This window comes from Hippopotamus amphibius, chromosome 11, assembly GCF_030028045.1.
Source record: "Hippopotamus amphibius kiboko isolate mHipAmp2 chromosome 11, mHipAmp2.hap2, whole genome shotgun sequence".
NCBI classification, from domain to species: Eukaryota; Metazoa; Chordata; class Mammalia; order Artiodactyla; family Hippopotamidae; genus Hippopotamus; species Hippopotamus amphibius.
In genome coordinates this window covers 78,442,643-78,469,312 of record NC_080196.1, presented here as the reverse complement: position 1 = coordinate 78,469,312, position 26,670 = coordinate 78,442,643, and the positions used below count along the sequence as shown (strand labels likewise).

Sequence of the window (26,670 nt, the reverse complement as noted above, 5' to 3'; positions counted from 1 at the left end):
AATACCATGTGTTTATTTTAACAATTAACCAAAAGAAAGGAACAGTACCAAGAGACTTTGAAGAAATATTTTTTGTTACTTGGGGGTCTTACCATTGCAATTTGAACCTCTCCTCCTGTAGCATATACTTCTCCATCATGATCACCATAAAGAAAAAATTTTACAATGCTTCCATAAAAGAGAGGAAGTGTCTTGATTGTCTTGACCTAATATTTAGTTTTAAAACAAGGATTTAGTATTAACATTTACTTAGAAAAACAGGTTCAACAATTACTTAACAGAACTATTTTATGCAAAGGGAAAACTCAACTTCTATCAGAAAAATTAACGAAAAAAGCATTCTAATATTCTAATAAAGTAATATTTGTGAGTTTCTCCACTTACTTGTAACATATCTTTGAAAAGGCAGTGGCTTCTTCATACAAAAATATCATCGCTATCTATGTATCTAAAAGGTCCAATGCTTTCAAAGCCAATTATTATGAATGCAAGTTATCTCAAACCCCCATAAACTATTGCTTGCAGACTGTGAACAATGACTTACAAAGTTGTCATTTCTTTAAATTAAATTAGCTCAAAACTTGCCTATAATGTATTTCTTTCACTTACTTGTCTTGAAAAATCTAAGGGTAATTTGCATTAGTCCAATTCAAAACTTCCCAACTACAAGGACAACAAAAGTTTACACCCAACCTACCTTCCAGCCTCATTTCATTTCTGAATTATTTCTCTTCACACACACGACACGATGCAGCAAACCAACTCTGTTGTTTGTGATTTCTCTGCATTTACCTGTCTTTGTGCTCAGATTATCTTCTCTGAGAAAGCATTTCACTCGACCACCATACAGAATTGGACAAAACTGATCAATCCCTCCTCATAACTCTTCACTTGACTTCACGAATACCTTATTCTCCCGGTTTCCTTCTATCTGACCGTCTTATCCCTTTCATTCTCCTTTGTCAGCTTCTCCTCTTCATTTTTCTAACCTCTAAATGCTGGAAAAGTAGGCTCTAGCTACACACTACTTTGAGGTGACAGCATCTGATTCCAAAGCTTTCAATATATGATGATGAAGGTTTCACATTTGTGGATTCATTACCATCATCATTACCTCTGTAAACCTGAGCCTTTACCTCCTTCAAGTTCCATACAAATGCCACTTCATGCACAAAGAATTGCATGATTTACCCTCTTCTCCCAGGCTCATCCGAAGTCAGAAAATCCTCTCCTTCTAAACTATGAAAGCACCATTCATTCTCTCTTTTCATAGCACTTACCCCTTTCTTACCTATAATTATTCTGCTTAGGTTATCTCTGTTTTCAGGCTGTGAAAGCCTGAAGGACAAAGGACATCCCCTAGATCTCTGCATTCTCCACAATGCAGTCAATAGCACAGTAACTTATGAGCAGCAGACACTCAAAAATTTGCTGAAAAATAATTTCTCCGTACCACATTAAAAAAAACCCAAAAAGTTAAAAAAAAAAGAAAAAAGAAAAAAAACCAAAAAGTAAAGCAATTATATTCCAATTGAGCTTAAAAAAAAAAATAAACACTAGAATTAGAACAAAAACAAAACAAAGAAAAAAACCAAAAAGGAATTCTCCATTTGAGTAAAGTTTAGTGCAAGAAACAATAAAAACCTTGTTAACTGAGCCTTTGGCAAAAATCAAGTTTTTTTAAAAAAATGTCCTGTTAAATTATATAATTGAAATCAGTTTGGCCTTTTTGTTCTTTTCTCGCTCCTCAGGAGCCAAGAGTACATACCTTATTTTTGGTGGTTGATAAGTTCTAACACACCTAATTTAGTTTCAAATTCTACTGAAAATTAAATCTAAAAATAAGTTAAACTTACCAGTTGTCCTGCTTTGTATATTTTTCCATCCCATTCTATTGCTGAATAAGTCGCCCAGGGGCCCTGCTTTTTAGAAGGAAGATCAGGACGTGTAATTATTCCTTTAAAAAGTGTAAATTTTATTTGTTTGTCATACTTTTCATGACAGTCCTTCAGCCATAAAGCAAATTCTCTGTCAATTTTCATTCGCTGCTCCTGCAAAATTTTAAAATGTTCTATGAAATATAACTACTAGTAAACAAATACAACCACAGAGCATCTCATTTTATTTTTCCTTTCACATATCTGCCTACCCTAGAAAACTTAATAAAAAAACTAAAATATTTTGCTAGATTCTTCTCCCATACAAATTTAGATTTGTATCAAATGCATTACTAAAGAAAGAAAAATCTTTGCTACATCCTTGGATCCAGGTCTCAATGGTCAATATCAACAAAGATTTGCTTCCCTGTTTTAAATCCTAGGATACACCAAACAATGACAAACGCTGGCTGCCTAGAAAAAGGAGAACTAACTGATTAGGGGAAAACAGTAAGTGGAAGCTTTTACTGTGAACCATACACATTCTCAAGAGGGCAATAAAAATATCTTTTTATGATTCAAGCACAGATTTAAATACATGCAGTACTTAAACATATATATAGTATATCTATGGTATTAAAATGTCATTGGGGGCAGTGATTGGGGGAGAAAAAGCCAAAAAGGCTCTTTTATAAGGTGACAGCGAAAAAATGGTTGCGAAACATGGCTATGCAAAACACATTTTTCCTTTTAATTATGTATCATATATATTTATTAAAAATAAATCATAAAATAAAATTGTTCTCTAATAATATATAAGAAGAAAACGTTAATTGCTTATCATTCTTCACCCTGATGGGAGAAAGAATAGAGATTTACAATGCAGCATAAGCTGCTATATATTTGTTTAATGCCTGTCTTTAGGAGACTGAGTAGGGAAGATCATCTCTACATCACACGCTTTCACAGAAGACAATGTATAAAGTTACAGAAGTTCATTTCCACTGTATACCTTACTCCACAATCTACCATTTCCAAATGAAAATGGGGCAAAATTAAAACTGATTTCAGCTTAAGTTTTTGCAGCTTGTAGTCAGAGGGCCAGTATCTTAATCATTGAAAAAAAAACAAACAAAAAAAACACTTTTGATTTTAAAAAGTTATTTGAATAAGAAATAACATGTACATGGTAAACACTCAAAAATGGCATATATTTTCAAGGAAATCTTCCCCTTAATCTATTCCCTGGTGCCAAGTCCTTCCTGAATCAGCAAATTACTGTTGTCACACTGTCAACTTGACAGGAATATTAAAATTATTAACTAGGAATGGGACAGTCTGCCTATGGAATTTTTATGCTGTATTTCAATGTACAGCTCTTGTATTAGTTAAAATTATATAAGATTTAGAATCTTTATTAAGAGCAAAACAAATTTCAACATGTTGTAGGGATAACTGACTATAAATACTGTGTGTTATGTATTGTGTTTACTGCTCAGCAATTTTAAGTTCAGAATAAATGCATCCATCTCTTGGCAACTTAACATTTAACTACAGAAATAGTATCAAGTAAAAGTTTCTGAGGTGTTAGGTAGAATAAAAGTACACTAGTTCCATTCAATTTTTTAAAAAATTTATCATTCTTTTTCTTTAAATTAATGCAGATTTTAATATTGATTAACCTCAAAGCACCTTTTAGCCCAAAGTATTTCACAGCTCTACCTCAATTTTACCCCCAAGATTAAATTAAAATTGCATACTTAGGTTAAAATATACAAACATAGCCTTTGTATTAGGTAAAATTGTTCTTATATGCTTTCACCAAATGGACATGCTTCTGTAGCTTCTATTCACTGTATCAAGGTGTTGATGAAGATCTGATGAAGATATGTAAATTTTACCCGAACAAGATCTAATCAGTTTGAAATTTTTGAGTGAACACATAAGTCTCATAAACCAAAATTTGTATTCTTTTGATTAAATAAAATGAAAAGTATGTAAACTGTCAGTACAAATCTACACTACTAGTGACTTTTGCTGTATTTAAAAAGGAACACTTGCAAATATTCAGCACTTGATATTTAAAACCATACCTGTCCATTTAAAATCCTTGTAAAAAGGGTGTTCTTATCTTTCAATTTTAGCTCAAGATCCATAAAGGTCAGTTTATTTGTGCTGACCTGGAATTTGTCATTAGTGAATAATGCACCAGATATCCTATTGTAGCACTCAATCGGTGCAAGCCCTCTCTTCTTAGGAGGAGTACACCAGTCAAAGCTTGAACAGAACAAAGTATTAGTTAGTAAAAAGATAGATCATAAAACAATATAATTTCAGCAAAAATAAGAACTTACTCTTCAACAGATGTATATGGTATTAGTCGTCCATTCCAAAAACATTCAAAAATAGGTCTTTTCCCTCTTGCTGCTTTCTCAACTATGAAACAATCATCATCATCATCTTCATCTTTTAATTCTAGAACAAAGGAGTAAGTGAAACAATATTCTTATAAAATAGTATATGCAATTTTTACCACGGAGAAATCAATTTCTATAAGTGAAACGTTAAAGCTCTTCAGAGAAATGGTAACAAAAACTCTTATGATCTTTAACATTGCATTCTATAAAACCTAAAGGTAGCTTTATTCTGTTTGCTCTCAAAAAGGCAGATCTTCAAAGTGGTTCCACATTACCAATAGTGTTTCTCATTAAAAAGTCAATAATTACTTATATACTAATCAATTTGTGTTAGGAGTACTATACTAGCTACTGAGCCTGAAATCTTTAAAATCTATTTATAAATATGGGAGCTTGAATCCTGTACCTAAAACACAAGTTTCACAATTCTGTCAGAACCAGTATGTTCACATAAAAATCATCTGGAAAATCTATGGTGTCTAACAACAGCAAGTTTGCCTAGCTTGGACAAATTAATAACACTGAATTTAAGTTTACTTTGTGATACAGCTATAACCTATGTTATAAAAAAGCACACTGTCTACAATATTTTTATGTTAGTAATACATTTTCATATATTCAGAAAAATTAGATTCAAACATTATGATGCTGATACAGTAATACCTCAGTTATTCTGGCATTAAGTCATTGCCCCTCACCCCCAATAAAGCCTTCTTCTCCCCAAAAACCCCTCATAAGAAGTCCATAAGTAAAAGTTCCTTTCAATCAAACCATTTCATCTGCTCTTAGAGAACCCCTCTGATCATCACTCAACTTATTGGCTATCATTTTAAGACATCATTTGAAGAACTTTATCTTTTTGTCTATAAGCATACAAAAATTACAAATGGCAAGTGAAAAACAGACCAAAGACTTCACAAGAGGCAGAGTCACTAAGTAATAACATATATGAGCACTTACTAACCAAAGTTGGACACTGTTCTAAGGACTTGAAGCAGTTTCTTATTCAACCCTCAGAACATGTCTATGAGGCAAGAATTATTACACCCTATTTCACAGATACTGAGGCAGGCAGTAGTTTGGCAAAGTTTACACAATAGAAAGTGGCAAAGATAGGATTCAAATCAGGATATCTGGTGCCAAAACCCACAATACTAAGGATATACTATAGAATTATTCTGAGTGAGAAAATTTAATATCATTCATCTATAAAAATTCAATGCAATCCCAATAATCCGACTAGGATTTTTTTTTTAAGTGAAAGTACACTACAAAGTGATTCCAAAGTTAATCCAGAAGAGCAAAAAGAATTTTCTCAAAAAAGAACAACAGTGTCTTGCCCTATAGGTATCAATATACAGTATAAAGGACAAAAGAGTATCATTACTCATGTATAAAAACACAAAATAGATCAACACCTCATAGTAAACAATCCAGATCTATGTACTTATGGGAACTTTATATTATTAAGAAAGTGATATTTAAACTATTACAAAAATCATAACGTTCAAAAATTGGTGCTAGGAAACTGGAAACCCACATGGAAAATATTAAGTTATTAACCCACACACAAAAAGAAGATTACAAATGTATTAAAGATCTAAACATAAAATGATAAAGAAGAAAAACTACAGGATCTTTTTTATAATCTTGAGGCATAAGAAGCCTTTCTACAGCAAGGCAAAATCAGAAAGCATAAAGAAAAGACTAATATGACTACATAAAGTTTAAAACTACTTTATGAATACCTACAAAGATAACAGGAAGACAACATGGGGAATATATAAAGGATTAATTACTATGCAATACATAGCTAAAAGTTCAATTCAGTAAGAGATTTATGATAAAAGAATACATAATGCTTTATTCATCTGGAAGTGAATATACACAAAAACTAAGAATTATAAAAATTACAAATACCATAACAACTTAAGGTCTGCATGAGAAAAAAGTTTTTAAATTTATCTAACTTTGATAGCCCAACTAATAATAAGTATTAAGAAAACAAATCACTATCCTAAATCACAACTTCACATTTTGTAGCTAAGATAACAGATTAACATACTTGATGGAAAGCATGGATCATCAGGGTACGTTTCTCTATCATATAAGAAAGGATGAAATCGGATAATCCCTTCCACTACACCATCTCCTTCAACATGAGCCTTGAACTCAAAACTATCGGCTGCTGTATTTATATACAACGTCTGCATGTCATCTTGTATTTCCCTCAGGTTGATAATCTTAGGTGTCTTCCCCTTTTCAAACACAGAAATCTAAAATAAAAATAAAACAAAAACAATTAAATTCTATAGTGACTTTACTTTTGTTCTCAGCTATGATCCAACAATAGAACAGGCAAAAACTACTTTTATTTGTATAATCATCTAGCTTCATGAAGTACATATATGTTTCTATTTGGGTTAAATAGCTCTAAGTAGCATCTCAAGAAGAAATATACCACTAAAAAACTGAAAGTAAACAAAGAGTAAAGCAGAGCTGAATGATATATGTCATGAGCACATTTAACTTAAGGTTTCCTGCTAGAAGTAGGAAGTGGCATAAAGATGTACGTGAAATTCTTCCTGACATGTGGGCAACACTTGAATGTTCTGTTCTTCTAAATCTTACTTTACCATCATAAGACTTCTGTGAACGAAAGGGAAACTATTTATGTCTTTTCTTCCCTACTTTTGAGACATGATCTTCAGTAACAGCTCATATCTCTATATAAGACAGAGGAAAAAGAAACCATGCACTATAAACAAAGGTTCCAGAAAAATACATCTAGGAATAATCTCTTTACTTGGATATCAAGTTAGGGAAGTGTTTTGGTAAAAGACAAGGACAGAGAAGTTGCCTATTTATTGACTGATTTTTCGTATCCAGAGTAACTTGGAACTAGAACAGACAATAATTCACAATACTATAAGAAAGAATTTTATCTTACTTCAATATCAATGTTGTTGAAAGGTCCAACTTCTTTTGATGTACGTTTTTCATTTCCTTTTGGGCCATGAATATAGTAATGATAAATATGCCTAAAATACAGAAGAATAGCTTTATACTTTTAATTCACATAAAACTACAGTTCATCTAATCTTCTACCAAAAAAATTTTATAACTACTATTTGGCAGTACCTACTAGGTGCTAAGCACTATATTAAGCATTTTTAAACAGAGTAAATCATTTATTGGTAAAAACAATCCTGAGATTCAGGTATTATTACCCTTCACTTTATAAATATAGAAACTGGAATGCAAGAAATGTATACAATTTAATTTACTTAAGGTCACAGAATTAGAGTGGGAGGGGAGCTTCGATCCAAGTCTTTCCAACTTCAAAGCCCACATACTTTAAGTACAGTTTATCAAAAAAACTAAAACTAGAAGGTAAGAGGCTGTAATTCTACTTGTCAGGGGTGTTCCAGAAAGTACTCAAATATCAGGGAGTATACAGGACTGGGTATCTTTAACTTATGTCCCCAACATAAGAGTATCATTCTGTAACTCATCTGCCTCCTCCTATAACATTAAAACAATCTTATGCCAATACTCCTAAAACTAATAAATTCAACATTACCCCATCAAAAAACAGCATTTCAGAAATCTTTGCTATTTTACTTTGGCAAACGTTTCAAAAGCTTGTACTTTGAGGAGATTATTCACATCTCCCCAGTCACATATCACATCTGTAATTATTTCTCAAGCAGGAATTTAAAATATTCCTTCAAATGAATTTTAACTTTTAAAAGTTACATTAGCTGTTCTAGTTTAAAACACTACTAAGATGAAAGGAAATCACTGAAAATCTTGAGATCTTTCTTCTGACATCTCAAAAGCGTTGACATCATAGTCAACAGTAAGTTTACAACCATACATTAACAAAGAGTGCTATAAATAGCTTAGCAAGTGTCTATTTCAAAGAATGGTTAGTTATGTCATTCTTTTTAAGTGCAAGAGTTAAGTTATAATGATGTTACTATGTACACTAAATTCCTTCAGTTAAGAGAAATAATAAACTAGCTAATAAAAGATGTTCTTAGAGAAGAAACATTCCAAAGTACTATTTAAAACTCTTGTGTTACAGGGCCAACAGACATCAATATTCAAGAAGAAAGGCATTCCTAAAATAAAATTTATTTCCCCATAAAAAATTTTAACTGTTATATATATTTATGTATAAAATAGAGAATCTCAAAGTAAGTACAACAGCTCTTTGAATAAATATGAAAAGATACTTTAAAAACATGAATTTTGTAGAGTATACTCATTTTTGCAATTAATTAATTTAGACTAATACAAATCACGGAAACAATACAGTCAAAGGTCTATACTATATAATTACAAAGGGAAAAACTTAAGAGCCATTAAAAATATATACTGATTTGATCTAACAGAATATATATTCCCTAAAGTTTTCCTGGAATAGATATACAAAGCTTTATTTTCAATATTACTCATGTCATCTGGGCACACGTGAATATTTTTCTTATTTTAATAGACTAAATACATTCATTTGGTAAACTTTTATTAAGCATGTACTATGTAACAGGAAACACTGGGGATATAGCAGTGCATAAAAAATGACAGACATTCCAAGGTGGGAGGTAGACAAAAAAACTAAGAAAATATGTGGCATGGAAGATTATAATACATGCTACACAGCAAAAGCACAAAAGGGGGATGTGGGAGTAGTGAGCTGAATTGGATGAACTCTTGAGTTTATTTTAAATGTTATCATAGTTGTCAAAAAGCATGGCCCCATATATGCATTTGTAATGACCAATACATTACAGGTGATCAGTACATATTTACAGAACACAGAACTGTTTTAACACTAACATCAGAATAATGGTTCCTATACTGAAGGGAAGGAAATGGAATAGGAGTAAAGCAGACAGCCAAGGGCTTCATTGTGTCTGTAATATTTTCTATTTTAACAAAGGTAAGAAGAAACATGTCTGAATCAAATGTAAATACTTACGCTAACTGTCTTGTCCAAAGAAGGAAATAATTTTTCAAGTACTGTATGTGTTCTGGTTGTACCCCTGTGATAACCACAGCAGTAAAGCTATCTTTTTCCTTCTCCTCTGAGATAAGCTGATGTAGAAATCTTTCATCATCATTTGTAATGTGAACAGAATCAGACGGCTACAAGAGTAAACATAGAGTAAAACAGATTACATGTACCTTAATTGTAATTAACAAGTAACATTTACATTAACCTTTAATGTGATTCTTTTGGATAATTCCAAACACAGGCTTCAAAAATCTTTTGAAGGAAAATGGCCAAATACAAATCAGCTGAGTGTGAGAACAATGCTGTGAGGACAGGGAAACTTTTACACAGATTGCTAAACTGGCATACATAAAGAAGAATCCTACACCATAATGCTAAACAAACTGTAGAATTATAAAGAAAAGGGTAAAGGAAAATACATACTGAGTTTTAAAATGCCCCCCCAAATTGAGAACACTTACCCTAAAGTGGAATGAGTCCTTGCTTGGGGTACCTACCACTTAACTTGGTCAGGACCAATGCCCAGCCAGCCCTCCACGTTCAAAAACAGTAGGATGCAGCCTGAACCCAGCTGGCTTAGCCCAAAGGCACTATGTTTAAAAGGGAATAAAATCATCCTGGGCCCCAGTCCACTTTCAGAAAATATCTACAGTTTGCAGAGGGAAGTAGGGAGTGGGGGAGTGTTTGAGGGTAAGAATTACAAACTTCTCAGTTTTTACAAGTCTGTATGTTGAAAATTACATGCATATACATGAATATATGTACTATGTAAGCTGTGTACATAAAAACTTATAAGCATAAACACTGAACTATTATGCCTAGGAAACTGGTCTTCTTTTTTTAATAAGCATGTATTATTACCTTCTTAATAAAAAATAAAAACCAACCCTCCAATACCATTCCAATGCATCCCTACACATTAAATTACTAATATTACAGCTATACTACATAATATAAAAGTAACATTATACACAGTTTGAGAGTTAGTAGATTAGCTTGGGTTTACTGATGATGCAGGTTCTTTATCCAAGTATTCATCTAGCACCTTCTAAGCCCTATGACTCAACCTGGGCATGAGGAAAATAGGGTTCAAGATAAAAGTAAGACAGCGTCCTTCCTCCCTACAAATTCCATCTAACAAATGAGAAACAAATGATTACAATACAACGTGGCATTAGAAAGATATAAACCAAGAACTACAGAGTTTAAAAAAAAAAAAAAAAAGGGTGACATTCACCCAACAGATGACTTAATAAGAACATCCCAGACCAATGAGAACATGAGGGAAACAAAGTAGTTTAGAATACACATTAATCACATGATGAAGGATCCAGCTAGAAAGGCTGAATCATGCAATGGAATGAATGGAAGAGAGGGTAAATGAAAGAAACTATTTTAAAAGAATTAAATGTGGTGGATGATTAACAACAAGGATTACAGTTACTACTATACTATTAATAGTTGGGGGAAAGAGGAAGAAAATAAGAAACATTTACAGATAATATTTGGTTTCAGATGTACCAAAAGTGAGTGATTTATGGAACCCCTGGAGAGGGACATCTAACTGAAATTGGAAATGTGTTTTAGATAGGATCAACTGGTATTCAGCCGCCATTTGTACCGCCTTATGTTTTCCCCCTAGGGCGGCAGAGGATGGAAAGAAATCCAAAAAGTTTATTTTTCAGACTCTTAAACTTTGCCTTGTGGACGCAAACTAGATTTCACCAATTAGATGCACTAGCTAAAGATTCAGAAGGGATAAATGAGGCAGAGGCCATCTCCTGAGACTTCTTGAAGGTTTTCTGTTATTATACAAGGTACTGAAACACCAGTATCCAGGTTCCAGCTTAAGCGTCAGCACTGATACAGCACTGCTAGTGACCAGAAATTCTGTGTCCAGTGTTGGAGCAATTGTGGCAGCAAGACTTTTTCAACTCCTGGATCAGAGATAAGGCAATGTGTTTCTGAATTCCAGATCCACCTGTGGTCCTCCAGCTACATGATTATAGCAGATGTTGCAGCATCCTCGAAGATGAGTTTGGAGTATCCTGGCATCATTCTACAAGACTCAGCCTAAAGGTCACTCCTTCAGCCCTTCTAATAATCATCTAAGCATCTAATTCCCTTTATTAAATCCTTTTCTGTTTAAAATGGCCAGAATTTTTTTTTCCCTTTAAGGAGTCCAGCCTGATTCAGTGTCTCAATCTTAAGAAAGTCTTGACAAGAAATACAGATTTGAGAACTGCTGGCATTGAGTGGTATATATAAAAATGAATGAATGAATAAATATATATAGCTAGCCCCCATAGATCAAGAACTACCAACCCCACACACATTGTAATAACTGATAACAGCTTAGGAATAGAGGAGGATCCCCCAAAAAGTAGGCTGGAAAGGACAGGTCAGAAAAAGAAAAGGACCAGGGACCTACTGGTATCCATGAAAAGTTTGTCAGGAAGAACTAAGCACAAAACACAGGATAAGCTGGAAGAAATGATGACTCAAGAGACTTCAGTACTATCCAAGCTTTATCATATGTATACAGTTCTGAAAAAATCACTTAAATTCTCTATTTCTATTTTCCACCAATTTTAACACAGCAAATAATATTTCCACCAATAAACTTTATAGGGCTTTGTGATTTTAAGATAAGACAGAAAAGCTGTAATACTGTTACATAAACAATATATTAAGATACGTAAGTGTTAAATAAATGCAATAAATCTGGAGAGGATAAAGTGGAATGAGCAAAATGGAGAAATTTCTTGGACAGAGGAAAATGTTTAGTTATAAAGAAGGTAGCTTATAAACATGAAAAAAATTTAGCCCACTAGTAATGAAAGAAAAGGTACTATTTTCACCTATCAAATTGCTAACATTTTGCTATCATTTTTTCCTCCCTGCTTTGTTCTTTTGAAAAATAAGGAAATGATCCAATAGGCGCTTCCAATATATTTTAGTTGTGAGTGTACTTGATTTGGGTTCAACCTTTCAGAAAAGGGACTTTGTAATATACACCATAAATATGTGTAAGTTCAAATTCATTATAATGGCTATAAAAATTCTAACAATCTATACAAAGAAAAAAAACTTTAATTCAGGCAAAATGTTATGCAAAGATACTAATGGCAGTGTCTTTATAATAAAACCCTTCAAGTAAGCTAAATGTTTAACAGAATAGTCAAATTACAGTACATTTAGTCAAAGATACTATGAAGATATTAAATGTGTTGTGTACCAAAATACTTTACAGAATGAATACTCAAAATATTAATAAATCAGAGCTCAAATTATATTAAGTTAGACTAGAAGAAAATTCAACTAAATATGTCATAAGTACTTTTTTCTGGTATTTGAGACTACTTTTATTTTCTTTGTAAAATGTTTTACAATTTGCTTTAGAAGCAGAAAATTTTTTACAATCTTACTTTTAAAAAAGGTTTTAAAATTTAAAAATTCTAAAATGTTTCAAACAGAGAAAAGCTGAATGAGTAATACAACAAATACCATGTGCTCACCACCAAGATTCAAATTTGTTAACACTCTGCTTCTTAAAATGAGAGTTTGAATGCAGATTCTCCTTTATTTCTCTGAAGCTCAAATTTCCTAAAAGTCTATTACCCTATCACTATATTTTCTACTCTTCTTCTGTGATTATTATACAAGAAATATTTACAAACTCGAACTCAGTGCAAGGAAAAAAGTGTAATCTTATAAGCAATTTCCAGGAAGCTTACTTGGCTTTATGAGAAAACTTGTTTTCTGAAGACTTCAGCTTGAGAAAGCACATAAATAATCACTTTTACTATTCACATAATTAAGAGAAAAAGAATAAAAATTTAATTTGAAAATTCCATATCTTCAAGTTTTTAAAATAACATTAGTATCTTAGAAACTGAAAAAAATGTACTTGTCCTGTTACCCAAAGTAATACATTTACAATTAATGAGTTAAAATGTATTATACCTTTCTGTTTCTAATATATCCACTATATATTGCCTCTTTATTTTTCTCCTTCTTCTCAAAATCTTCTTTAGAAAGTACAAGTTCATGAACGTCCTGGGAATCTGCAGGTTTGCTTATCATCTGTTAAATATTAAAAAGAGTACTTTATAAATTCCCAAAATTTAAACTGGATAACACATTTAGAAAGTCAACCTCAAAATACTGTGATCAACTTTTACTTTCAAGAAATCTTTTTACTTACTCTGGCTGATTGTCCAACAAAGAAAACAGCCTGCTTGCCTCCAACACCAAAATAGGAAATATCACTATTTAAACTGCGTGGCACTGGTAGTGGTCGAACATATCCTGAATGATCACTAAAATAAAACATTATATTAATGCAGCGATGTTAAACAAACTACTTAGGTGCTAAAGGAAATTGTTATAGCAGTTTTATTAAGTGTTAATAAAATGATCCCCAAGCCAGATAACACCCCTATTCAAATGTAAAAGGATCAGAGCCATGAGCCAAATCCTCATCTAGTCCAATGGCTCTTAAAGTTTATTACCCAGACCAGCTGCATCAGCAACACCTGGAAATGCTAAGAAATGCAGATTTGGGGGCCCACTGTGATAAAATATAAAATCTCAAATATTTGTATAACTCTACAATCTTCCCTTCAAAATTGTTTACTCATTCAAAACTCATTAAAGTACTGTCTGAATACTAACGGGAATTACAGCGAAGAGATTCTTATTTCCAGATATCATGACAAATGAAGAGCTCTGATTGAACCTCCTACTGTACCATAATAACACTCTGGAGAGTAGGCATCCCTGGTCTCTCAAAATATAGGCAAGATCACTAGGGACACCATTTCCCAATATCAGAAATAAACAGAACTGGGGGTGAGGGTGGAACCACTATCACACCAAATGGAAAGGTTAGAGAGCAGATGTGGGATAGTTGGAAAGATTCAGAAAACACAGAGATACATCGAAAAGCACTTACCCATAAGAAGCAAAGAAAAAAAAAAAGGAATAAAAAATATCAAAGTGGGACTAAAAACATGAATGACTGAAGAATATCATCTCACACAAGTTTAAATGTAGTTCAAGAAAGAGAGAATGGATAATGGCTGCAAATATTTTCAAACCACTAAAAGGCATAGATCCACAGATTCAGACCCAAAAAGCCCAAACAGGATACAAAAAAAGAAATCCACATCATAGTGAACACTAAACACAAAACAGAAGAACTAAAAAACAGACTGAGAGATAAATGGCTTTGCAGGCTTTGACAGCAACGGTCTAAGACAGTGGAATACTATCTCCAAAGGGCCAACAGAAAATGTCAGTGTAGAACTGTGAACTAGGGCTAAATAATTTATAGACAAAAACCAAAGGAATTTACCATTAAAAGATTTGTTCTAAAGGAATATTCCTACAAGCACAATCTGACATACAAGGTTATCAAAATATGGTAAGTCCAAAGGTAATTTTTTAAATGTGTTATTAAATTTTTAATGTATTGTTTAAAAAATGGTGTATATAACTTGTGGGATTTCCAAACTCGGACTTAAAATACTAGACAACAAAAGTATAACTTTGGGAAGGAAATGATCAAAGATAAAGTATTCAAAATTCTTTAATATAGGAGAAGGGAGATGTTTTTAATTTTGAAGTTAAATATGCATTTTTAAATGTCAAAGACAAGCAGGGAAATAAACATATAAATTCTAAAATATTAAAAGAGAAAAAAAGGTAGAACAACATTTTCAAAAGCAACAACAAAAAGGTGCAATGAATTAAAAAACACAGAGAAAACAAAACAGAGAAATCATGGAATAAAGATATTTTAATTGCTATAAAAAGTTCTCATCCATGTATCAATAATCAAAATAAAGACAACAGTGACCAGGTGAAACACTGTAATACCAGACCTGCAAAACAAAGCACACAAAAAATAGCCCCCTCGCAACACACAAAGCAATTGTCGCACACAAACTCATCTCCACACAACAAAGACACAAACCTACCTCCATGCAAAAAAGCATGCATATACACAAACACCCCACACAATACACACAAACCAACCACATGCATGTACACTTACAGTGCTCCCCCAACACAAACACACAATGTATATAACACCAACAATAAAAAGAACATCTTAAAAGAGTTAGAGAAAACAGACACCCTACATTCTGAGAAACAAAGATAAGAATGACTATGGCTTTTTCATTGTAAACCATGCAAGTCAGTGGAAAATGGAGTAGCATTTTTAATGTACTGAAATCTTTAACAAAGTCAATCTAAAATTCTATACTCAACAAAAATATCTTTAAAGGGGGAAGAAGGGTAAGGGATAGGTCCAAACTTTATCAGACACACAAAAGCTGAAAAAACTCACTGAGAGCAAACCTGTATTATAAAAACTGTTTAAAAGACCTTTAGGAATGAAAATGATACTATGGATTTAAACAAAGGAATGAAGACCACCAGAAATGGTAAATATGTGAGCAAATATAAATTGACTCAGGGACTCAAACGGATACTTATATATGACTCTCCATACAGCATTATTCACAATATACAAAAAAGGTAGAAACAAGACAAGTGTCCATTAACCTAAAAATGGAATAATTCAGTATAGCTGCATAATTCAGCCCTAAAATGGGGTGAAGTTCTGATACAAGCCACAATATGAAAACATTATGCTAAGTGAAATAAACCAGAAACAAAATGATAAATATTGTATGATACCTCTTAAGTGAAGTACCTAGAGTCAAATTCACTGAGACAGAAAGTAGAACTGTGGTTACCAGCAGCTGGAGGTGTGGAGTATAGAGTTATTGTTTAATGGGTACATAGTTTCAGTTTGGGAAAAACAAAAATTTCTGAAAATACATAATGGTAATGGTTGAAAAACATTGTGAATATAATTAATGCCATCGAATTATACACTTCAATACCATACCTTTTTTTTTAATCACATTTTTGAGAAAAACGACTGTTAAAAAGACAAACTCGGGGCTTCCTAGGTGGCGCACCTGCCAATGCAGAGGACACGGGTTCGATCCCTGCTCCAGGAAGATCCCACATGCCGCGGAGCAACTAAGCCTGAGCGCCACAACTATTGAGCCTGCACTTTAGAGCCTGTGAGCCACAACTATTGAGCCCATGTGCTGCAACTACTGAAGCCCATGTGCCTAAAGCCTGTGCTCCGCAACAAGAGAAGCCATGGCAATGAGGAGCCCGCGCACCACAATGAAGACTAGCACCCACTCACTGCAACTAAAAGCCCCCACACAGCAAAAAAGACCCAACACAGCCAATAAAATCAATCAATCAATCAATCACTAAGTATTTATTTAAAAAAAAAAAGACAAACTCACAGAAACAGGAATGTGAGAAATAAGGAGAGGTTGGTAAAAGGGTACAAACTCTCAGCAATAAGATGAATAAGGTCTGAGGAGCTAATGTATAACATCATAAGCACAGCCAATAACACTGTATTGTGTAACTGAAATCTGCTAAGATAGTAGACTGTGATAAAGATGTATACTATGAATCCTAGTTACCAGTAAAACAGCAGAACAGAATAACAGCTAATAAGTTAGTAACAATGGAAACACATATACACACATACACTCAATTTGCAATAAGGCAGAGAAAAGGGAAAGGGGGAAAAAAAGGAAAAATAAATAAAGATGGTAACGGAGCATACTGATAATCACATTAAATGTAATTGGTCTAAACATATCCCAAATAAAAGGCAGAGATCATCAAATTTTAATACATAACTAAATGCTGCCTAAAAGAAACACTCTAAATGTAAAGAGAGAGTAGGTTAAAAGGTTGGGAAAAGAGTTACCATTTTAATACTAATGAAAATGAAGCTGGAGGAGATACATTAATCAGAAAAAGTTAATAAAAGAATATCACGAGGAAATGAATAAAGAACAATGAAACAAATACACAGGTAAATAAAATAGACTACCTTTCTCTACTCAAGTTTTTAAAATTATGTTAGACTGTTGAAATAAAAACAACACTGTCTAATGTGGTTCTCAATATATGTAGAAGTAACACTTAAAACTACATTATAAATGGGAGAGAGTTAAAATACCTAAATAATTTGGTGAGATTTCTGTAATTCACTTTAAGTGGCAAAGTGTCCACACTAAGAGACTGTAATATAGTATTCCCTGGAGCAGCCATTAAAAAATAAATAAAAGATATACTCAAAAAACACTACAAAGAAAATGGTATAGTAACATATGTTCAAGTAAACCACAAAAAGGCCAGGAAAGACAAATGCAAAACAAAGGGAACAAATAGAAAAGTTAAAACAGGACATATTTGCATCTTAATGTATCAATAATTAAAAATAAGTAAATGTAACAGTACAAATACACTAAACAAAACTGGCAAAGTGAATTAAAAAACAACCCAACCAGGGACTTCCCTGGTTGTCCAGTGGTTAAGAATCTGCCTACAAATGTAGGTGATGCGGGTTTGAGCCCTGGTGGGGAACCTAGAATCCCACATGCTGCAACTACTGAGCATGCAAGCGACAACTACAGAGCCCATGAAGCTCTGGAGCCCACACACCACAACTAGAGAGAAACCCACGTACCACAACTACTGAGCTTGCATACCACAACTAGAGAGAAGCCTGCAGGCTGCAACAAAGAGCCCATGCACCACAACAAACATGGGTGCTGCAACTAAGACCCAAGGCAGCCAAAAAAATCAAAATAAATAAATATTTTTTTTAAAGACTACGGTCAAAAAAAATTTTTTTAATTTGAAAAAATTAAAAATGACCCAACCATGTTATCTACAAGAAACTCATTTCAAATAGGTATTTTAAAAGAAAATGGATAAGAAAAGATATACCACGCAAAGATGAACAAAAAGAAAGCTACAGTATCCTATAAAGCACACTTCAGAGTGATGAAAGGGTCAGTTCACCGAAAAATCCTCACAACACTAATTGTGCATACACAAAATAACACAAGTTAAAAATACACAGAACAAAAATTCAGAGAACTGAAAAAGAAGATCGGCAAACCTGCAAATAACTGGAGCTTTTCAATACCCCTCTCCTAGTTACTGCTATACAGAAAATCAGCAAGGATAAGAAAAAACTGAACAATATCATCAACCAATGGAATCTAATTGGGATTTACAGAACACCTCCCAACAACAGCAAAATATACATTCTTTTCAAGGACACAGAAAATTCACCAAAAATACAGGTCATATCCTAGGTCATAAAACAAATCTCAACAAACTTAAAAGAACTGAAACCATATAGAGAATGTTCTCTAACTATAATAAAAGTCAAACTAGAAATCAACATAAAGACAAGAAAATCTACTGGGAACATTTGGAAACTGAACAACACATTCCAAAAAATATCCATGGATCAAAAAGCAAGTTGCAAGGGAAATAAAAGTTACACTGAACTGAATGAAAGTGAAATTGCAGCATATTAAAACTTGTGGGATACAGCAAAAGTGGTCATGGGAAGAAAATTTACAACAAAATATTCATCTTAGAAAAGAAGTAAAAAAAATCTGTAAGATTCCACATGAAGATACTACAAAAAGAGCAGATAAACCCAAAGTAAGAAGGGCACAAATAATAAAGAACAAAAATCAAAGAATTTGGAAACAGGAAAACAGAAAATTTATCAAAGCAAACACTGGTTCTTTATAAACCTTACCAACAACTATACACCAATAAAATTGAAAATTTAATGAAATGGACTAATTCCTAGTAAAATATAACTTACCAAAACTATATCAATAAGATAGAAAGCCAAAAAATTCTGACAACTCTATAAAGAAATCAAAGCAATAGTTAAAAATTCCTCCCACAAAAAACATACCAGACCCAAATGGTTTCCCAAGTGAGTTTTATCAAACTTTCATTAAGTGGTTAATTATAAATTAATACAATCACTTGGGAAAATAATTCACCATTACCTTGTAAGTTGGAACATTCATTTTTATAACCTACAAATTCCCTCTTAGGCATATACCTAAGAACTTATGTAGATTTGGACCAGGAAACATACATAACAGAATACTACACACATACACCATAAGTAAGATAGTATTGCCAACAACTGCTAAAACCTGGGGGAGAAAGCCAAATGCCCAAAAACTGGAGACTGCATAAATACAGTGGGATTCCTTTTTGGCATACACAAAAGATCACATGGTTGTGAAAATTAATGAACTACAGACACATACAGACATGAAAGCCTAGTAAGCTAATATTATATGGAAATGCAAGTCCCTTGTAGATCAACATACAGAATGATTATGCTTTTTCATATTATGAAAAGCAAGCAAAATTAAGATACATACATTTAAAAAAAGGAAACAAAAAATTCAAGATACTTGTTAACTTTGGTGGGGAGAAAAGAAACAGAATAAGTGAGGAGGACACAGACGTAAGTTACAAGAAATATTTTACTTATTTTATTGGGTGGCAAATTGTGGTTATACAGCTTGTTAAATTTTTCAATAAATAAACTAAAAGGCCATGTCCTGAACTGATACGTTGTCATAAACCAAGAATCAGAGTTAATTAAATACTATGAACATAATGTCTATTAAGAAAAATAAAGAGTAAATAGGTTCTAAGACTTTAATTACTATGACACTACTTCTAGGAAATATGCTGAAAATAGCCTCCCCTAAATATTCTCCTTAAAAACATATATGGGGAAGTATATTAAAAGTTTGGGAGGGGAAACTCAGAGATAAAACAATATATACATACTTAATCTGATTCAAAACTAAGGAATTCTGTTCACTGACCAGGAACGGACACACTTAACGAGCAGGCTGTTTCCTTTCCATTCATGAAAGCCTAACCTAAGCAAAAACCCTATCACAACGAATAAGGCTGAAAATACTAATTTCCAGTAGGTTTTGGGTTTGTGTAAATGAGTCCAGAAAATTCCACACTCAAAGGCTATATAAATCTCCCTTTGTGAAGATAAATATAAGCATAAATATAATCTTAAGAAACAATTCTGCATCACAGAAGTAGTCCTCTGGAGAATTTAGAAAATCACCTCCCTCAAATTAAATTTATATAATATATATTTAGATATAAATTTATATCACAATCTAAAAGAATCTGAGAAAACATGTCATTCTTACCCTTGATACAATATAAGAAAACGCTATATCTTTGTGAAACAAGAGTATTTATTAGAAAAGAAAAGCAAAATCTGCATGGAAACATGTCATAAAAGGTGTAGAAAGTACAGCAGAGATGATCAAATTAGTAAAAAGAAACTAAAAACAATGTAAGTGATTTCCAGGAAATATGGTAGAGTGACTATGTATGTATATTTGTAGCTCACTATCTCAAATCTACCACAGGGAAAAACAATCAGCCACAATGAAGAAAGATTCATCTTCAATAAAAGCGACAAATGGCCAGAGGTCCCTAACTGAGCTTCTGGAATACGTCTGTGAGACACAATAGAAACAAACAACTAAAGTAGGATGCCTAAATGTTACATTCTCTAAATTCAAGTAAATACAAATATCTATTTGAAAGCTCATCTTAATTGCATAAAAATATTAAAGACAAAGGAGTTTTTCTTTAGGAAAATTAGGGAAAATTCTGTTGGGAGCCCATTTCTACAACCTAAAAATGGCATCGGAAGTGGGCCGTATGGCATCCTATTTTTATTTTCCCAAAAATGGCTGACTGGGTTGAACGCTTTTTAACTGCTGAGCAAGTTGAAAGTGCAGAAAGAAGCACTGATCCAACACACATCTGAATTATGGCCACCCAGCTAGCCTAATTAATGTCACCTTTTTCCCACAAAATAATTAAATGAACACACAGTATTACAATAATGCCCTAGTTATCTAATTTCAGAACTCCAAAAATTAACCTGAGTCTTGCAACAATCCAAGGAGTGTTTATTTAAGACACATTGCATTGATGAGTTTCGGTAAAAACTGCTAGCTCTGTTATGTTTTAACATGCCCTCTCCCGTTCTCTCACCAGCTCCACAAAAGCCTTGAAAACCAACAGCCCTGCAATCATGGTGAAAACTAACAGCTTAGGAGTCACTGGAATAAGTTTGGAGTTCCCCAAAAGCTCCTTCCCCATAGAACTGCCATTACTGGATCTGACAGTTCCCTAGAAATCTCCACTTGCAGGGTCTGTCTTTATTTGACCTAACTCAGAACTTGCTCACTGTGAAGAGCATTTTTCTTGGGTCATTTGTCAAAAACAATCAGTGGCAGATGTTTATCATCACAGTTGACTAAGGCAGTGAAAACAGTTGGGAGAAAGTAAGAATCTGGCCAAAAACTTAGAAGGAAAAGCTGCAGAATGAGAGGTCCACAGTGCTTTTTAAAAGCTCCAACATGTTCATGAGAATCAAGAAGGTCACACACATGTGCAGGATTGTATAACATACTCAAGAAAGAACTGAGAAGGCCCTCATCTCTCATTTCTGGCTGACTCTGAGGTTCAGTGAAAGCAAGAGTTAAAGGCTAAGGCAGAGCTATAAACTTCCTGCTGTTCTAAACAAAAAACTATGTACCACACCATGAAATTTTAAAGTCTCGCCTACACACAGAGAAAACAGCACTCAGTAGAAACTGTCCCAGAGAAAGCCCAGGCATTAATTAGACTTACTATACAGAAATTTAAGTCAGTTATTTTATAACAAATGCTAGAAAGGGTATGGAGACAAGGGAACCCTCCTACACTGCTGGTGGGAATGTAAGCTGCTGCAGCCACTTTGGAAAACAGTATGGAGCTTCCTCAAAAAAACTCAAAACAGAGTTGCCATATGATTCAGCAATCCCACTCCTGGGCATATATCCAGACAAATATGTAATTCAAAAAGATATGTGCACCCCTATGTTCACAGTAGCACTACTCACAATAGCCAAAACATGGAAACAACCTACATGTCCATCAACAGATGAATGGATGATGAAGATGTATACACAAACACTAGACAGACAGACAGACAGACAGACAGACAGACACACACACACACACACACACACACACACACACACACAATGGAATACTACTCAGCCATAAAAAAGAATGAAATAATGCCATTTGCAGCAACATGGATAGAACTAGAGATTATCATACTAATTGAAGTAAGTCAGAAAGAGAAAGACAAATACCATATGGTGTCACTTTTATGTGGCATCTAAAATATGAAAGAACTGAACTTTTATGAAACAGAAATAGACTCACATGCATAGAGAACAGACTTGTGATTGCCAAGGGTGGGGGTGGGAGAGGGATGGAGTGGGAGTTTGGGGTTAGCAGATGCAAACTAGTACATGTAGGATGAATAAACAACAAGTTCCTACTGTATAGCACAGGGAGCTATAGTCAATATTCTGTCATAAACCATAATGGAAAAGAATTTTTTTAAAAAAGGAGAGAGTGATATATAAGTATGTATATATACATATATATGCATGTGTAACTGAATCACTTTGCTGTACAGCAGAAATTAACACATTATAAATCAACTATATTTCAATTTAAAAAATTTTTTTAAATAAATCAGTTATTTTAAATACATTCAGTGAACTAATAGAAATTATGTCTAATGAAGTAAAGCAAAGTATGATAACAGTATTTTACCAGAGAACATCAGTAGAGACAGAAACTACAAAGAACCAAACAAATTTTGGAATTGAAAAACTTTAGTGAAAAATTCAGTAAGGTGCCTCATGAGCAGATATGAATTGGCAGAAGAAAGAATGAGAATCAGGCAGGCTGAGATTATTCAGTCTGAGAAACAAAACAAAGAAAAAAACCCTATCAACATAGGGGATTAAATGAACCACTGAAGGATATATGGATTCTTTATCTGAATTCACAGGAGAGGAAGAATATTTGAATAACGGCCAAAATCTTCCCAAACTTGATGAAAACATTAATCTAGACTTCCAAGAAGCTCAACAAACACCAAATAGGATGAACTCAAAAACCAGACATGCCCGAATCAAACTATTAAAAGCCAGAGAAAAAAGAGAATTCTGAAAGCAGAAAGAGAGAAGTGACTAGTCACATACAAGGGACACTCTAAGATTAACAGCTGACTCCTCATCAGAAACTATGGAGTCAGAAGACAGTAGACTAATGTATTCAAAGTGCTGACAGAAAAAGACTGTCAACCAAAAATTTTTTATTCAGCGCAAGTAGCCATCAAAAGTGAAGGAAAAGATTAAGACATTCACAGATAAATAAAACCTGAGGGAATCTGTCATTAGCAGATCCCTTGGACTGAAATGAAAAGACACTAGAAAGTAACTATATAAATAGAAAAAGACAGCGTAAGTGTTTTTTACAACTCTTTTCCTAACTGATTTAAAAGACAGCTGTATAAAGCACTAACTATAAAACTGTGTTCACAGGGTTATAATGTATAATGGTGTCCTTTATATTAAAATAATAAAACAAAGGAGTAGGAGGGGAATGAAGCTATATAGGAGCAAAGTGTTTGTGTATTATTGACATTAAATTGGCATTAGCCCAAAGTGGACTGTTATAAAGTATGTTACTGATTGCAACAAGAGACAGGATTGACTACAAATGGTTACAGGGTTTCTTCTGGGGTGATGAAAATGTTCTGGAATTAGTGGTGATGGCTGCACAACTTTGTGACTATATGAATCACATGACCATAAAAAAATTTAATGAAGATATACTTAAGACAGATGTGAGCATTTCAATGAAATTTTACCTCGAAAAAACCCCTGAATTCTACATAATGATACCAATACTTAAAGCAGCAAGAGAATCTTTACTGATATCTGTAATTTATTTTGAACTGAATCAAAAAAAAAGATGACCTGAAGGTTAGTGGGATAAAAAGATATGTGGTGGGCTTCCTAGGTTGCGCAGTGGTTAAGAATCCACCTGCCAATGCAGGAGACACGGGTTCAAGCCTTGCTCCAGGAAGATCCCACAAGCCTCGGAGCAACTATGCCCATGCGCTACAACTATTGAGCCTGCGCTTTAGAGCCCATGAGCCACAACTATTGAGCCCATGTGCCGCAACTACTGAAGCCCAGGCACCTAGAGCTAATGCTCTGCAACAAGAGAAGCCACGGCAATGAGGAGCCCACGCATCACAACGAAGAGTAGTCCCTGCTCACAGCAACTAAAAGAAAGCCTGCACACAGCAACAAAAACCCAACACAGCCAATAAATAAATAAATAAATAAATAAATAAAATGGTCCACATCAAAACAAACAAACAAACAAAATGCTTAAAAAAAAGATATGTGGTAAAGCAACTGTCAATGGTAGAGACTTAGTATGAGTATCATGGGTACTGACTGCAGAATTCCAACTTTTTTGTGTTTGAAAATATTCACAAAATGTTGCGGAAAAGAATAGTGTTCAGGAAACAGATCCAGCTTGTGGATGGTTCTACAATTAGGCTGAACTCCACCAAAAAAATGACAATTTCATGAAAGACACAAATGTGGGGAATTACAGAATAAAGGAGAAAAGAAAGACATGACAAAGGGGGGAAAATCTGAATATGGACACTGTATTAGATATTTTGAATCACTGAGAAATGTCTTGGGTATAATGGTATTATGGCTATTTATGAGAAATGTCTTGGGTATAATGCTATTATGGCTATTTATGAGAACATCGCTGTGAAGGAAATACATGCTACAGTATTAAGCAGTGAAATATCATAAAGTTTGCAACTTACTTTTGAACGATTTAGGAAGAGAAAGTGTGTGTGTGTTGTGTGTACACACCCACGCATACATAAACAGACACAAGATAACAAATGTGGCAAAATGTTAACATAAATCTAGGTGAAGGATATATGAGTGCTAATACTGCTCTTTATATTTCTTTGTTGGCTTTTTTTGAAATTTTTTCATCTGATTTGTTGGCTTATTCAAAATTTTTCAAAATAAAAAAGTGGAGGGAAGGGGAGTACCAAGGTGAGTGAGAGTTATAAAAGAAAACTGCCAACATAAAGCTACAGTCAAGATAGTGAGCTGCTTTGTATTTTTAGGCTGTCCTTCCTTTTCTTCCATAGCCTGTCTCCTGCAATACCCATCCTTATATCCAATAAAAAACTAAATTGGAAGCAGTAAAACAACTGATAATTTTTTCTACAGGAGTAGAAGCTAGAGAAGTGAGGGGGGTACAACTGATGCTAACAGAAACTGGAGTGGGTTAAGGGACTGATACTGGACTCAAAGACAGTAAGAGTACATAACAGCTACAGCAACAACTGACTGTTTACTGATACAATATTTATAAAGCTAGGACCAGAACAAGCAACAGGTAGATTTCTTCCAAAAATTAAAATTTCCCTAACATTTGAATTAAATTCAAAAGTTTGTGTTGTGCTAAAATCTAGAGAAATTTTAATAAACTGTAGGCTCTACTTCTTTCTACTCTTCCCCTGGAATTTAACATTTTTCCGACCTTTTTGCCCCACTCTACCATCTGTTCTCCTTTCATTTCTACCTAATATTTCTATCTTATGCTAAATTCTATCTTTAGACTATAAAAGACAGTGATTTGCCTTCTTTATGGCTATTTTATAAATCCTTGAAGTAGCACATACTCAAGAAAATAGTGAGAGAGAATAGCTGTAGAAAAATCTGAAGCCAAGAATGAGAAGTAATAACTACAATGATAGCTGGTATTTATTGATTGCTTATCATTTGCCAGGCTCTAAGGATGTACTCACTCACTTGGCTTTCACAAAAACTTATGAGGTATTATCCCCATTTTACAGACATGTAAACTGAGACAAAGAGAAGTAAAGTACCTTGACCAGTGTCATACAACTAGTAAGGCTAGAATTCAAATGAGGCCAAATGATTCCAGAGCCCTTGTTCTTCACTAATTGCCTCTCACCACAGCACTGTAAGTCTTTACAAACTTAATAATAATTCTGAGTACTGAAATTTCAGAAATGAGAAGGCAAATGTGTTAACTATATTAATTTTACACATTACTAAGACTGATCCTTAAACCTGGGTGACTTTTCTTGACACAGCAAAGAACAAAACAGGACACGATGAATACTAACTACTTAAGAATGCCAACAGATTCTTCCCAAGTGTGTTTCCTGAAGTACACAACATAGCTTAAAATACCAAACTACTGTGAGTCATTGTTCTTACTAGAATTCAGCTAATATCTCAAGGACCTAAATCTTTATATCCCTGACAGCTTCTAGTATATTTTGTTTCCTCTATGACATTCTCATTCAGGGTATTTTCTACAAACATATTCCAATACAAAACTCCTGACTAGATTCTATTCCCTAACAGCTGTGAATATTTTGTAAAGCAGAGCCCTGAAAGAGCAACAGTGAGCTTAA

At 33.6% G+C, this 26,670-nt stretch overlaps 1 protein-coding gene across 4 annotated transcripts in view; it reads right to left on the bottom strand.

Annotated features, from left to right (window-relative positions):
* Nucleotides 1–26,670, bottom strand: part of SMCHD1 (structural maintenance of chromosomes flexible hinge domain containing 1) — a 127,455-nt gene that overhangs the window by 82,108 nt on the left and 18,677 nt on the right. For all 4 annotated transcript variants that reach the window (XR_009047968.1, XM_057698830.1, XM_057698829.1 and 1 more), the window contains exons 6-14: nt 13,525–13,639; nt 13,284–13,403; nt 9,282–9,448; nt 7,245–7,335; nt 6,360–6,570; nt 4,232–4,352; nt 3,971–4,154; nt 1,857–2,051; nt 93–206 (exon numbers count right to left, since the gene is read on the bottom strand). Coding sequence is in view for 3 of the 4 variants with exons in the window: in XM_057698830.1 (XP_057554813.1) it covers nt 93–206; nt 1,857–2,051; nt 3,971–4,154; nt 4,232–4,352; nt 6,360–6,570; nt 7,245–7,335; nt 9,282–9,448; nt 13,284–13,403; nt 13,525–13,639 (1,318 nt within the window). In the remaining variant the exon portion in view is untranslated. The remainder of the gene's footprint in view (nt 1–92; nt 207–1,856; nt 2,052–3,970; nt 4,155–4,231; nt 4,353–6,359; nt 6,571–7,244; nt 7,336–9,281; nt 9,449–13,283; nt 13,404–13,524; nt 13,640–26,670) is intronic.